Source organism: Acomys minous (assembly GCF_964271855.1).
Source record: "Acomys minous genome assembly, chromosome: 6".
Lineage (NCBI taxonomy): Eukaryota > Metazoa > Chordata > Mammalia > Rodentia > Muridae > Acomys > Acomys minous.
In genome coordinates, this window is record NC_140487.1 from 36,294,199 (window position 1) to 36,309,024 (window position 14,826).

Consider the following 14,826-nt stretch of genomic DNA (forward strand, 5'->3'; position numbering starts at 1 on the left):
TGATGCAAACGCGCCCGCCCTTTTCTGGGAACACAGAAAGCCTGAGTCAGGCAGCTGTGGCTATTAAAGCGCTGGGTCGGGCTGGGCTGCACACACAGCAAGGATGAGGCTTCCTGGCTGGTTCTGGCTGAGCTCCGCGGTCCTCGCTGCCTGCCGAGCGGCGGAGGCGCACAACCTGACTGGGCAGCTGGAGGATGCGAGCGCCCCGGCCGCCTGCCCGGCGAAGCTGGAGGGCAGCGGGAAGTGCGAGGGGAGCCAGTGCCCGGTCCAGCTCACCTTGCCCACGCTGACCCTCCAGCTCCCATGGCAGTTCGGCAGCATGGAGGAGGTGCTCAAAGAAGTGCGGACTCTCAAGGAAGCCTTCGACAGTCTGAAGAAATCCTGCCAGGACTGCAAGTTGCAGGCTGACGACCATGGAGAGCCTGGTGGGAATGGAGCAGGGCCAGCCAAGGACAACCGAGTCCAGGAACTGGAGAGTCAGGTGAACAAGCTGTCCTCGGAGCTTAAGGACGCAAAGGAGGAGATACAGGGACTGCAGGGGCGCCTGGAGACGCTCAATCTTGTAAATATGAACAACATCGCGAACTACATTGACGACAAAGTGGCAAATCTAACCGTTGTGGTCAACAGTTTGGACGGCAAATGTTCCAAGTGCCCCAACCAAGAACAAGTCCAGTCACAGCCGGGTAGGTGTAATGAGGTTCTTACCATTTGTTCGTGAAAGCTGTGTAGTCGGATAGTGGCCATAAACATTAACCGGAAGGAGTAAGTTAATGAGCCTTTCATCTGCTAAATTACAGCGGGAGAAACACCTGTTTTCTCAAATGAGACACAGAAATGGCCAATGGTCTCATTATAAAAAGCCTATTATTCGTATTCCTTGTAGACCACTTGCAGTCTCTGAGCTTCCCTGCTAGCCGACCTACAAGGAGAAGCTGATTCCTCCAGGGCCACTATGTTTAGTCCGTCTCAATCTCTGAACACGGGATAGAGAGGCAAAGCCCTGGCTGTGCTTACTCAGGTCTCTGGAAAGCAGGTCTTGGGTGGCCAATGGTCTCTTCTCAGAGCAGCTCACGGTCTTTATAAGGCTTTAGCAAACAATCAACTATGCTTGATTCTCAACTATCTAGTGAGAACCAGAGATTTTCTACATGGATGCAAAGCAGCTTCGTGTGTGCAGAACTTTTTGCTCTGAGGCTTAGTGGCATATCTATTCTCACCTTCCCAATTAATTAATGTATTTAAGACCACAAGTCTAACTGCGTACTGTGCCCATGGCATTGCTTCCCACCATCCCTGGATTCCTAGGACTTTTGTGGGTGGGGTTGCCACACCCTACAAGACCACCTCCATATTAGGATCTGTGCTCAACCTGACTGTGAGGTTGGTGGGACATCGTAGAGATCACTTCCATTTGGAATCTCCTGGGGACGATAGATCATTGTGTCAAGGACCACTGTCACTAATGACCCAGGGAGACATTCATGTTTTAAGTGACATCACGAGGTACATATTAAATATGACACTGCATAGTACCTTGTAATGATATGAAAATATTCCACTATTTACTTTTCTCCTAAAAGTTTTAGGAAATGATTATTTTGAGTTCTAAATCCACACAATAGATTTTTGTGCTCCCAAGTGTCTTATATAAAACTCTCTTTACCTGACTCAAGCTTTTATTAAAGTTAACTGGGAAAAATTAGTCTCTGACTCTACAAAACCATTAACTGATTGCACTGAGCACAGTCGCCCTGTTGCTTCTTCTAGAAATCAAACTGTGAAATAATGGCTGTATATACCTGCCTGAATAATACTTTCAGGATAACACTGCTGTATTACTGGGAAAAGTCTTTTAAAAACAAACTTGACTCTCTTCATACAGTTCTCCAATGAAGTGAGAGTGAGTTTCTGAGCACTGCTGTGCACCGCAAGGTGGTCCTACAACATTTGCCCATCTGTCTAGGATGTGCTCCTAGGAGACTTGGGCTCCCTAAGCTTTAGCACACAATGATTATGAGAGCAAGCTGTCAGGCAGACTTAACTTTATGCCCTAGCTCTGTCACTGAACACCTATTTGAAGAGGGGAAAGTCACTGATCTTCTTTGAGGCTAAATGACTTTATAAGCAAGCTGGCAGTGATACCCACACCACAAGGTTGCTGTGTAGATTCAGTGCAAACGTCTCCCAGTGCTAGGCAGAGGTTCTGGAGGGGGTTGGTCTTGTTCAACCTTGCATATACTTAGTCTTTCTGCTGTCTGCTGGTAGTGTTGTCATCCTTATCACCATCCAGGACAGTCCTGTGTTCTTAATAACAAGGGTTCTGCGGCCTTAACAGCATCTGTTAACCAGGTTCAGGTGAGCATATCAGAGCCAGGTTCCGTTATCACCATCAGCTGAACTGCTTTTGAGTCTAAGAATTCTTCAGATGCACAGCTTTGATTGACAAACCCCATGCTTTTCTTTCTTCCCTCTTTCAGTTCAACATCTGATACACAAAGACTGTTCTGACCACTATGTGATAGGAAAAAGAAGCAGTGGGACCTACAGAGTCACCCCTGATCCCAGGAACAGTAGCTTTGAGGTGTACTGTGACATGGAGACCACGGGGGGAGGCTGGACAGTGCTGCAGGCTCGCCTTGACGGAAGCACCAACTTTACCAGAGAGTGGAAGGACTACAAAGCAGGCTTTGGAAACCTCGGACGAGAATTTTGGCTGGGGAATGATAAAATTCATCTTCTGACCAAGAGTAAGGAAATGATTTTGAGAATAGACCTCGAAGACTTTCACGGCGTCGCACTGTACGCCTTGTATGATCAGTTTTACGTGGCTAATGAGTTTCTCAAATACCGATTACATGTCGGTAACTACAATGGCACAGCGGGGGATGCCTTACGTTTCAGCAAACATTACAACCATGACCTGAAGTATTTCACCACCCCAGACAGAGACAATGATCGGTACCCCTCTGGGAACTGTGGGCGCTATTACAGCTCAGGCTGGTGGTTTGATGCATGTCTCTCTGCAAACTTAAATGGCAAATATTATCACCAGAAATACAAAGGCATCCATAATGGGATTTTCTGGGGCACCTGGCCTGGTATAAGGCAGGCACAGCCTGGTGGCTACAAGTCCTCCTTCAAGCAGGTCAAGATGATGATTAGACCCAAGAATTTCAAGCCATAAGTTGCTAGTGCGCATCTTTCCAGGTACTCACTATGTAAGAGGGCAGCAAATTCCTTCAGCCCTCTTACCACACGCCTGAGTTTATATTCCTTTCCTATGGCTGAACATTTCCTTTTAAGCTTTACAGCTTTTAAAATAAAGCTGAAAATATCTAAAAAGACTCCTTTGTTGCTGTTGTACAAGGAATGCTTGAAGCATTGGAAACATTGGCATTATATTTACCAACCCTTTATTTTTATCAGTTGAAAAGTTTCCCACTATTTTTTTTACAATTAAAAATTAAATTATTCAGCAAGCTGAACTCTATATGTGCAGTTTTTATTTTCACTAGTACTAAACATGCACATTTGAAAATACATCAGTTGTTTCAGGGCACAGTCGCTATTCATGCATCTGTAGCCAACAACTGTAGTATTTCCTTTGGGCCAATAACATAGGACATTTTAGTTCTCAAAAACAAAGGGGGCATAATATGTGTAGCTATACTTACTCATGTAATGTAAAACATGGCATTAAAATACCTTAAAATGTGGTGGCATCACATATGTCTCTTCCCCCTCCAAATTGGAGAAACAGTGGAACCCTGAAGACTTTGGTTCCATGGTTAATTCATTCATTGTTCGTAGCCGGTTAGACCAGTGAAGGCGAAAGCTGCTTCATTATCTCCCTCTGTTCTATATGCACAATGATTTTTAACGTAAGGTGCTAGACTACTGTAAGGCCTCCTTAGGGAACAGCATGGTGGGGAAAAGCATCCTATGCTATCCTATGCCTAAAAGGATTAAAAGCCAATCCTATGCCTAAAGCAACACTCATTGTCAAGGAATCCTAGGAAGCTGACTTTTTTAAGGATAAATTTATTTATTAAGATGAGCTTTGAGATAGTAGTTCAAATATTATATATTTTAATCCTAAATAGTCGATTGCTTATTTCATTCTCAGAAATTCAAAGGAAAATATATATACATTTTTAGCCAAATATAAGTACTTGGAACTTTTAGAATTCCTTCATTTCGGAATGCCAAGGATCCAATCAAAAGGCTCTGGAAACAGGGATGGTTTCAGAGAGCGCCGCCCAGCTTCACATTAAATGCTCCTGAGCAGAGCCTGAAGCATGGTATGTAGCCAAGTGTATGGAGTAACGGACTCTACAGCAAGTAACTTTGATCTTTAAGTTTTGCTGTGGTTTGAAATACACCAAACAAGTTTTCAAACTGTATTCACAAAGATTCAACTTTACTTACTCTTTAAATATAGTTAGGGAGGTTAGTTATTGACTTGACTACTTAAATTTTCAAATATGCAGCCATTGTAAAAAATAATCTTTAAGAGGAGCAAGATATTGTTTTTTAAAATATAGAACATGACATTTTCAGGTAAATACAATGATAACAATTAAGCTATCACTAATATAACTAAATTACCAGAGTAAGGTAAATGCATGCTGAATTAAATGACCAAAATGTAAAATGTAGATTTCAAAGGCTGTTTGCCTACTTGGTAGAATATTGATGTAAGTGGCATAATTAATTTTATTTCTTTTATAATTTTTAAAATAGACTAAGAAGATTTTGATATTATACAATATATGTTTCAAATCCTGTTTACTATATGTAACCTATAAGTCTAAGAACATTTCAGTCATAAAATGGGCTTATTATAGCAAAAACCCCTGATATTCATGTTTAGTGTGTCTTTTTCTAACAACGAATCCATGTAAATACTCTATTTTTACACATTTAATGGATCAACATTTTTTTCTATTATACTCCTAAGATGTTTTTCTAACGAACTCTTTAACACAGAAATTTATTTTTGGAATCATTTTCCGTCACTCACTTAAAAGTATTTTGCAGACTTTGGTAATCTGTAACCTGCTTACTGAAACAGTCCTTTGCCTTAAGTGTTCACTAATGATGGCAGTGCTTACAGTGCACACTGTTTGCAAACAAGTGTCTAGAGTCTTTGTGCCATTTGAGTGGCTAACATTGATCTAATTGCTACACTGTTGCTGAGCGTTGCTACCCTGTACAAATGGTGAGTGAAACTAGTTTCTTAGGAAGTCGGTTGGTTCACCTGTCACTAAATGAGAAAGCCATCTCGCTGAAAAGTAGTAATGTGCCAAATGTACTCATGTGTCCGATGGAAAGAGTTTGTGTATGCGAAGCAGAAGCAGCATTTGAATGACAATATTGTCTGGTCCTTGATTTCAATAGCTTCCCTTCACCCCTCAAAAAGTTTTAAAGATAAAATGTATTACGTAATTACAATAAACTCTTGTTTAAAAATCCTTTTCATTGCTGTATAATTAAGGTTATGTTTCCTCTTTAAAGCCTTGTAAAATATAAGATTTAATCTTCGTATGTATCCTTCAGTGTGGAAATGGTGCTTATAAAGTGATATTTATATGCCTATTCTTATCTGAAAAGTTGAGTTGTATTTACTTAATCTAGATAATATCCCTGAGTCTTTTAAAACACTGAGTATTATTTGTTTCAAAGGAAGCCAGGCAAATAGAGGAACACCATTATCCATTTCCTTTTAGAATGCTGTTGACACATCCTCAGTACAGAATTTTCAGTTTCCCTTTGTGGCATTTAACTCTAACTCTTCTTTTCTATCACTGATGCTACTGGTTGGGTTTAGCACTCCTTGCTTCCCGAGGATAGTGTAAGCGCTTCCTGCTGGTAGGCTATACCTTCATGTTCTCTGTATTCTAACTCATTTTCCGTGTCATTGCCAGAGGGGCTATTCAGAAATACGATTCTGCTATTTTGCTGCACACTGCTGGAAACCTTCAACATTTTCTCCATTCCTCTAAGATGAAACCCTACAGTAAACAAGGCCCATACTTTGAGCATCATTCTCTGCCAGTATTTTCTTGTGTCCTACCGGATGCCTTGTGTGTGGACACACTGTTCTATGCTCCTCTCTCAGTCTAGCTAGAATAGCATCCTCTGCCTCTGAGACCTCCTGTCTTCCTACTCATGATTAAGAGCAGGAGTTCTGGAGCCAGACTTCCCAGCTTGGACTTGCAGCTATACCATCTGCAATAAGTACCAGAATGGGCAAGAAACTTGTTGTCACTTGGTTCTTTAAATGGGAACTCAATGTGCCTGGAAGCTTTAGCAGGAGGATGAAGTGAGGTAACACACACAAAGCACTGAGCACCTGCATATGACTCACTGTCACCACTGTCTTGCATATGACTCACTGTCACCTTGTCCTCCTGAACAGCCTTATCTTCTGGGCAGGCTTTCCTTAGGGATGCTACCTTTCCTCTTTGACTCTGTAGCATCCTTCATCTTCTTATTATATATTACCCAGTCATTGTCTGGGTTCTGTACTGAAATCAGTGCATTTGGACAGGCATAAAGGAGATGTGAAACAGAAATGCTGTTACTCAAAGCAGTTTGAAGTTATGTGGCCAATTTCTCAGAAGCCAGAGTCATAAGTGGGGAAGGAGTTAGTCATGTTGAATCTCAGTGTTTGAGAGCTGGGGACATGACAGTAACAAGCTTTTAAAAGTGCCCCTAGGGACGTCCCTCTGTACACATGTCTCGCACATGAAAATGAATTGCCAGGTTGAGCAATGAATGTCTCATAAACGGATTTCCTATAGAAAAAGCAATATTTTTCACACTACTTATACTGTGTTATAATTTGAGATGGATTTTACTCATGTAAAAATTTACGGATGTTTAAAATCATTCTTTAGACAACTGACACCATTGCAAAACACCTCAACTCTGAGCTCTTCCCTTTCCTTTCCTTTCCTCTATTTCGTTCAGAGCTTTGCTAAGCCGCAGCCCTTACCAACTCAGGCCCTTACCATGGTCTTTGTTACTGACTATGAGGAGCCAGAAATGAGAAAACAGGTCTGTTTGCAGAGCCCAGAATACTTGACTTCCCAAACGTGACTGTGTCTCTCTTCTAGCTTGAGGGGTTCCCTTCCTTAATGTTTGATGAAGTTCATTTTGTCTGCCTGGAAGACACTGCCACTGTCTTGGCTGAAGGAATTATTTAAGTTCTTCAGGTTCCTCCATCCCACTCACTAGACCCCACAAATCTTTAACAAGGGTGTGCGCTGATATCAAGCATAGAATCACACGGGTGAGGAAGTCTTTATACATCCTTGCCAATATTTATCAGCAGAATGCTAGGGAAGAAATATGTAGGCAGATTTTGAGGTTGACAAGAAAGAGTACATTTTAGAAATGATTGACGTTGTTGCCATAGGCACACTCACCAAAATTATCCATTCAAAGGCGAGTCAAGGACAAATGCTTGGCTCTAAGTTTGCCCACCTAATTAACATAAACCTACATTCAACAGCAGCTTATGTAAATAAGCTGAGAAGCCAGAAATGTCTTTAAACTCTAAAACTCATGGAGATAGAAACTGTGTGTAGGCTTTGCCTTAATTCATTTAACAGATATGTGTCCTGTCTTCCAGGAAGTCTTGGAGGGTAGCGACATACCGTTGCCCAACACAAATAAACTCTGCACCTGACTTTAAGCCAGGAGAAACTTTCATGATAAAAATGTGAGCAGGTCTGAGGTGGTGCCAGTTAGTGTGGGGTGTGGAGGGGAGACCTCTCTGTGGTGACGACATATATACTGATATGTAGACAAAGGAGTAAGAAAGCAATATTTGAGCAAATACCTGAGAAAAACAAGTTCCAAGCCAAGGGAGCAAGAAGCATCAAAGCTTGGCATCTGGAGAGCAGTTGTCACATTTGAGAGACAGCAAGGGGACCCACATGCGAAAAGCAGAATCTAGCCTGCTGGGGTCAAGACAGTACGACAAGACGAAAGCTTAAAGGTCTGCAGGAGGACAGAGCGTAGGGCCACGGTGCTAGGTCACGCAGGCCTTGCATACAATGGCACGGATACCTCTCTTTCTGAGTAGATGGGGGCTGAAAACTTTGAATAGAGGAGGAACATCATTGCTGCTAGTTAGGAAAGGATGCTGCCTTGCTGTGGATATAGGGTTTTCCCAGTATGATGGTGCCTACAGCAATCCTGCCCAGAGAGGATGAGAGCGCACATTTCAGTGTTTATGGTGAAGTCTGTCTGAGGTAGAGTTGACAAGCTTTGATCATCAGAGTCAGTTAGGGGTAGTTAAAAAAAAAATAGAGGCATCACAGCAAACCACAGTATTTCAGGTTGAGTAACTTTGAAAGACGGAGCTGTCACTAACTGAAATAAGGATGTGGTCTGCCGAGGGAATCTGATAGCGTGTAGAAAGTGGAACACAGTGGAGGCTGGAATCAGAAGCTGACAGCATGTGAACATCGAGTACTTCCAAGCATAACTGGCATTCGGCCTTAGTCTGGAGTTCAGGGAAGACACGCAGGGCTTAGAAATACATTTGGGAACTGCTTAGGCACAGATGTAATGAACCCCAGGGACCAGACAAGATGACCTTGTAAATATGTGGACAGGTACACAGATTTTCATGTGGAGCCTGGACCAGTTCGCCTCAGAAAGAGGTTGGAGGTAAGGAGTAGCAGGATCCCACCATCTTATGATTACACCAGAGAGGTCTCAGGCATGGGTGGAGACCCATCAGAGGTCTCAGGCATGGGTAGAGACCCATCAGAGGGCAGAATTTGACTCCCACTGGACTGAACACATATGTGCTCTAGATTATTTTAGGTTTGGATTTTATTTTCATGCCAGCAAAAAGTGCTTTCTTGTTGAGTCTTGTTCTATGTCCTTAGATCTCCTCTGGTGTTAGCAAGGCTCTTTTGTTGAATTAATTGCTGTCTTTGAACAAATGTGGTGTTTCACAATGGAATTCTGTAAAACATTAATTTTGTATTGGGAGAGATGCTTGGAAATTGGGGGACATTTGAGGGTGAGGTAGAAGCCTAATGAAATGAAAACTCCTAGGAATATATAAATGACCCTATAGAAGACTCCTAAGAATGGGGGATACAGAGGCTGAACCAGCCATCTTCTGTAACCAGGCAAGGCTTCTAGTGGAGGGACTGGGACACCAACCCAGCCACAAAACCCTGGATCTACAATTTATCCTGCATTCAAGAGAGAGGTAAGGTGGTAAAGGCGAAGCAGAACTTGTAGGAGTAGCCACCCAATGACTGGTCCAACCTGAGGCTGATGCCACGAGAGGGAGCCCATGCCTGACACTGCCCAGAGGGCCAGGAACCAGCGGCTGCATAACCCAGAGACCCAGGATAGAATCAAACACAACTGGGAAAAAGTCAATGAACTGATTCGTAATGATGCCCTGCTATATTGTAGATGAGAGCCTCGCACAATTGTCATCAGAGAGGCTTCATCCAGCAACTGATGGAAACAGATGCAGAGTCCCACAGCCAAACATTTGGCAGAACTCAAGGGATCCTGTGGGAAAGGGGGAGGAAGGATTATAGGAGCCAGTGGGAAGGATTGTAGGAGCCAGAGGGGTCAAGGACACTACAAGAAAAACAGCTCACAGAATCAACTAACCTGAGCCCACAGGGGCTCACAGAGACTAAACAATCAGGGAGCCAGCATGGGTCTGGCCTAGGTCCTCTGCATATGTGTTATGATTGTGTGTCTTGGCCTTCTTGTGAGACTCCTAACAATAGAAGTGAAAGCAGAATGTGCGGCGCGGGGGGGGGGGGGGGGGGTGTGAAGAAGGGGGGGTGGGGGGTGAAGAGGGGGGGCTGTCTCTGACTCTCTTGCCTTCTCTTGGGACCTATTCCTCCTACTGGGTTGCCTCACATAGTCTTAATATGGCAGGGGTGCCTAGTCTTTTTTTTTAATCCCTTACAGCCTGATCTCAGCTCCTCCCTCTTCTCCTCCCAGCCCCACCGTCATGGTCATGCCCCCTCCTCCATTCTACCCCCTCCTTCTTCTCTAAGAAAGGGAGGCCACCAAGAGGCACCCAATTCACCCTGGCGAGGGCCTAGCCTTACTGCAACTTCATAGGCATATTCGGTTGCTATCCCTGGGCCTGCCCTTTTCTGAAGGGAACATAGGAGGAGTGGATGGGGGATGGAAGGCCTGGGAGGACAGGGGGAGGGGAAACTGTGATTGGGATGTAACATATGAGATGCTGATGACAACAACAACAACAACAACAACAACAACAACAACAACGCAGTGTGCTGTTTCACCATGGAATTCTGCAACTACTAATTTTGACTTAGGAAATCACTTGTCATAAAAGAGGAAGGCAGTGATCCACCACAGCCTCAGAGTCTGCCCTTCCTGGTGCAGACCTTCTTGTCATGCTGAACTCAAATTCCTAGCCAGTTTCACAGTGCTAACAGTGGAATGAGGATGACAACACATGAATGTGGCTGACAATCTTCACAAACCATGCACTGGGCTCTCTGAGGGCACTTCTAGTGCTTTCTCTTTGTTGTGGTGAATGCTCCACACAGAGACAATACTACACACACACTCTCTCTCTCTCTCTCTCTCTCTCTCTCTCTCTCTCTCTCTCTCTCCCCTGGGAGGGAACTTATCTACTAACTGCCAATCATTTATTTATAGGCCGACATCCACTTCAGCTTTCCTGAGCCTCCTGGTGTATTTCTTAAGAAGTGGCTAATTTTCCGTGGAAAAGGTCGCACAGTAACCCTCAGCTTCATTCCTCCTTTGACTTTCTTTTAAATCTTAGAAAATAGAAAATAACTGCAAACAATATCTTGCTTGAGCTAAAGTTGTTTATATCTTATCAAAACAATTATATAATTTCTTGGGCAGGAGATATTTTTAAATCAATCTATTTTCAAGGGTGTTAATGTCCCTACTTAACTTAGGGGTTAAAAACTGTCTTCCTGGGGCTAAGTCAAATTTATAACCATGCTGACAGAAAAGGCAAACAAGCCCTCCTGCTGTCCAAACACTGCCTGCTCCATGGTTACACAACACGATTCATGGGCAGACACATTCTGCTTACACACAAGGCACTTTGCAAGTTATCTGAAAGACTCCTCGTGCAAATGCTAAAATTCTTATTTTCACTAGTTAAAAAAAACAATTTTCATTAAGTGCATCACTTGAAAATAAATGGTATTAGTGAGGCTTCATTTCTTTGTATTTTATGAGCATGAGTGTTTGCCTGAATATGTGTGGTGTGTGTGTGTGTGTGTGTGTGTGTGTGTGTGTGTGTGTGTGTGTGTGTGTGCGCGTATGCACGCGTGCACTGCTCTTGGAGTCCAAAGAGGGCATCAGATCTCCTGGGACTGGAGTTACAGAGGGCTGAGAGCCTACACATGGGTGCAGGGAATAGTTTCTCTGGAAGAGCAGCTGCTGCTTTTAACTGCAGCACCATTAGTCCAGACATTTGGACAAGTTTTTAAACCCTATTAATCCAACTACTAGAAACTTACCCAGTGGCAGCACCCAGACAGTGCGGGAAACTGTGGAGGCTGAACAGGACAGACAGCTTCATTCTGAATACGGGGCTGGTGTTTAACGTGCAGAGCTTGGTTGACTCTCAACCTCTTTGCAGTGGCCCTGCACCTCTTCAGACATGTCAGGGTTGTTTAAAAAAAAAAAAAAGCAGGGTAAGAGAAGATCTGTAACCCAACTGGAATAGCTCCGCTTTTCTAGGTCTTGGGGCACTTAATTCCACTGAAAGAAAAGCATTTGACAACACTCCTTCCCTACCACGTTCCCCTTGAGGGGTTCAGTTGGTGAAAAAAGACAGGATAGTTGCATGATGGTTCTAACTGAAAATATTTAGGTCGCTGAGAACTCAGGTTGACTTCATAGGGAAACTACATTCAGAGATGGAAGAATTGTCTCCTTTAAAAGTGATGGCTGTGTGTAGTCATCTTTCTGAAAACCTATCACAGTTGTACACAAAACAGTGAGCTGGCAGAGTTTGCAGGGAACATCCTTGCCTTCTCGGCTTCCCAAAGCCACTTCAGATTAGCTCTGAAAGCAGGAGAGCCAGGAGAGAAAAGCAAAGGGAGACAGGTGCAGCACAGGGGGGCAGTTACAGGAGGAGGCGTGCTCACTGGAAAGGGGGCTGCTTGGAGAAAAGACTGGGACCCCAGCTGGCCCCGAAAAACAGCTAGAATCAGAAGCACTGTACACTCCCGTCCTTAGTACAAGAGGAGCCTAGCAAAGGCACTGCAGAGTGGGAAATGCAGAGCTTTAGGAAACTAGGGACAAGTTTGGCTGAGGCAAATGTGTTCTGGTGGGGGGGGGGGAGGATGGAGCGGAACAAAAGGGATGGTAGATCAGACTGCTGAGGGATTTGATTGTTGAGGGCAAGGAAGTGGCCATCTTGTGAGCAAGCAAGGGAAACGTCAGGTACTTGCATCCTCCTCCTGCTGCCCGTCAGCTCCTCACATCTATGCCTGGACCTGGAAAGGACCAGGGGATGCTGGGTGGGAAACATCTGCCAAAAACTCTGAGCTCAGCTTCATAAGACAATGAATGGCCAAAGATGTCAAGGAGAGGATGGGTGGAGACACAAGGGAAGCCCAGCCTGAGGGCAGGAAGGCAATCCTCAGGGAGCTCTTTAAATGGGTCTGAGAGGACGTCAAGTGTCACCTGTGTGGATGAGGAACTTTAGGGAGTTGGGCACAGGATGAGGCATGGAACGCACACCGCCATTTCCCTAGGGGACACCTTAGCAGAGCCGCGTGGCTTCTCAAGGCTTTCTGCAGGTGAGTCTGCGTTTCCTCCAGATGGGTCAAGGCTGGTGAGAGAAACCGTTTGGTGTGATTCAGTTTGCACATATGTGGCTCATTCAAGGTTTTCCCAGTGGTCCCTCTGGAGTGGAGGTGATGTAGATGTGACTACGGTGAGTGTCTGTGCATGGATTCTGGGGGGTGGGGGTGGGGGCGGTGAGGAGAGAAAAGACCAGACTATCCTGAAAGGATAGGAGGTTACCACAGAAGCAGTGGGGCAGCTGTGAGGAAGGAATGAGAGGGGGAAAATGCATCAGAAATCTAAATCAAGGCTCAGAGAACTAAAGACTCACTGAAAGCTAGCACGTGCGGCTAGAACTAAGAACTAGTTTTGCCCAAGCATTCCCTCATCGCCATCAAAGTATTGAGACGTAAGCTATGCAAAGCCTGTCCATGTTTAGTTGTACCCATCACAGGCAGCAAAACCATCTTCTAATTCTGAGCTACTTCTTGTGCCCTCCCATCCATGTTTCAGACTCTATCCAGGGGTCCCCGTTTGCCTCCATTTGGTTCACGCGGGCGGGAATGTGAAACGGGCTTTTGCACAGAAGATAATGGACTTGGCACTGGGTTCCTTCACACTAACTAAACCAGATGGAGCAAAGGCTAAAATGTGACTCAGATCTTCGTGGCACCATGAGAAAACACAGGAAACAAATGCATAGCCTCAGAGTGGCAAAGGTCTTTCAAGGTATAACAAAGTCCAGGAGCTGAAAAGAAACGATCGACTGATTCAAGCACATTTAAAGGTGAATTTCCACAGAGGGAATAAACCGCCAAGAACAAAGGAAACAATTAATCAGTTAACTAAAAGAATGTGCACGACCCAAAGGCCTTTATAATGTAAAAATGCAAGGAATTCCCAGGAAGTTATAAGAAAAAGTCAAGCCAATCAGTGGAGAGTAGAGTGTTAAACACACACACACACACACACACACACACACACACACACACACACACACACACACACGGAAGCACAGATGTATTTCTACATTAACCACAGGTACAACTTCTCTAAAGCTGATGCATTCCACCCGCTGCTGCGTTCAGGAGCTAGCTACACCTTGGCCTGTTCTCCCTGATAACTCCATACGCCTGAGTCACCTCGCCTGCAGCTTCCTGCCTCTCTCCTTTCATCCTGCCTTTGACCCCCAAGTCTCCTCCCCAGCCACACTTCAAATGCAAGCTGACTAATCCAGAGTGTACACGCTCCTGCTCCAAGCACCTCAGAGCCAGGACTAAACCACCAGGGCCTGGATGTAACAACCCAGAACCCACGGGGGCGGGGGGGGGGGGGGGGTTATTAACTGGCTGTTCCTACAAGTCTGCTTACCCTGTCTCTCCTGCTTTTTAGTAAAGTTTCCCCCCCAGCCTGTCCTGTCTTTCCAGCTGTCTCCTGATCTACTCCCTACCCAGCCTTGTGACATGTTATCCACACTCTTAGGAACTGTGAGTAATAAAAAATATTTCTGTGCTGATCATCTCTGGATTTGTTAGCCTTCCATGCTTCAACTATTACATTAATACATTAGTGCATTAGTTAGTGTGTGTGTGTGTGTGTGTGTGTGTGAGAGAGAGAGAGAGAGAGAGAGAGAGAGAGAGAGAGAGAGAGAGAGACAGAGAGAGAGAGACAGAGAGAGACAGAGAGAGACAGAGAGAGACAGAGACAGAGACAGAGACAGAGAGAGAATATATCTCATGTAGCCCGGGCTGGCCTCAAGTTTTCTATGTAGCAGAGGAAGGCCTTAAACCCCTGACCCTCCTGCCTCTACCTCCCAAGTGCTGGGATTAGCCAGGGATGTGCCATTGTGTCAGGCTTATGCAGTACTTGGAACCCTGAACCCAGGACTTTGTGTGTGTTAGACAACCACTGTGCCAACTGAGCAACACCCCTAGCCTGATGTGCTAGCTTTTAGAGTAGTCTGAAATGTAAACGGAAGCTCCATTCTACTCACTTCAAAGTAAATATAAG

General features: G+C 44.6%; 2 protein-coding genes across 2 annotated transcripts in view; one reads left to right on the top strand and one right to left on the bottom strand.

Annotated features, from left to right (window-relative positions):
- CCDC146 (coiled-coil domain containing 146) overlaps positions 1–14,826 on the bottom strand; it is a 123,971-nt gene that overhangs the window by 77,935 nt on the left and 31,210 nt on the right. The gene's annotated exons all lie outside the window — the stretch shown is intronic.
- FGL2 (fibrinogen like 2) lies at positions 15–5,477 on the top strand. The gene is made up of 2 exons (XM_084787295.1): positions 15–686; positions 2,481–5,477. The coding sequence occupies exons 1-2, from the start codon at positions 104–106 to the stop codon at positions 3,185–3,187; spliced, it is 1,290 nt and encodes a 429-aa protein (XP_084643421.1). The 5' UTR covers positions 15–103; the 3' UTR covers positions 3,188–5,477.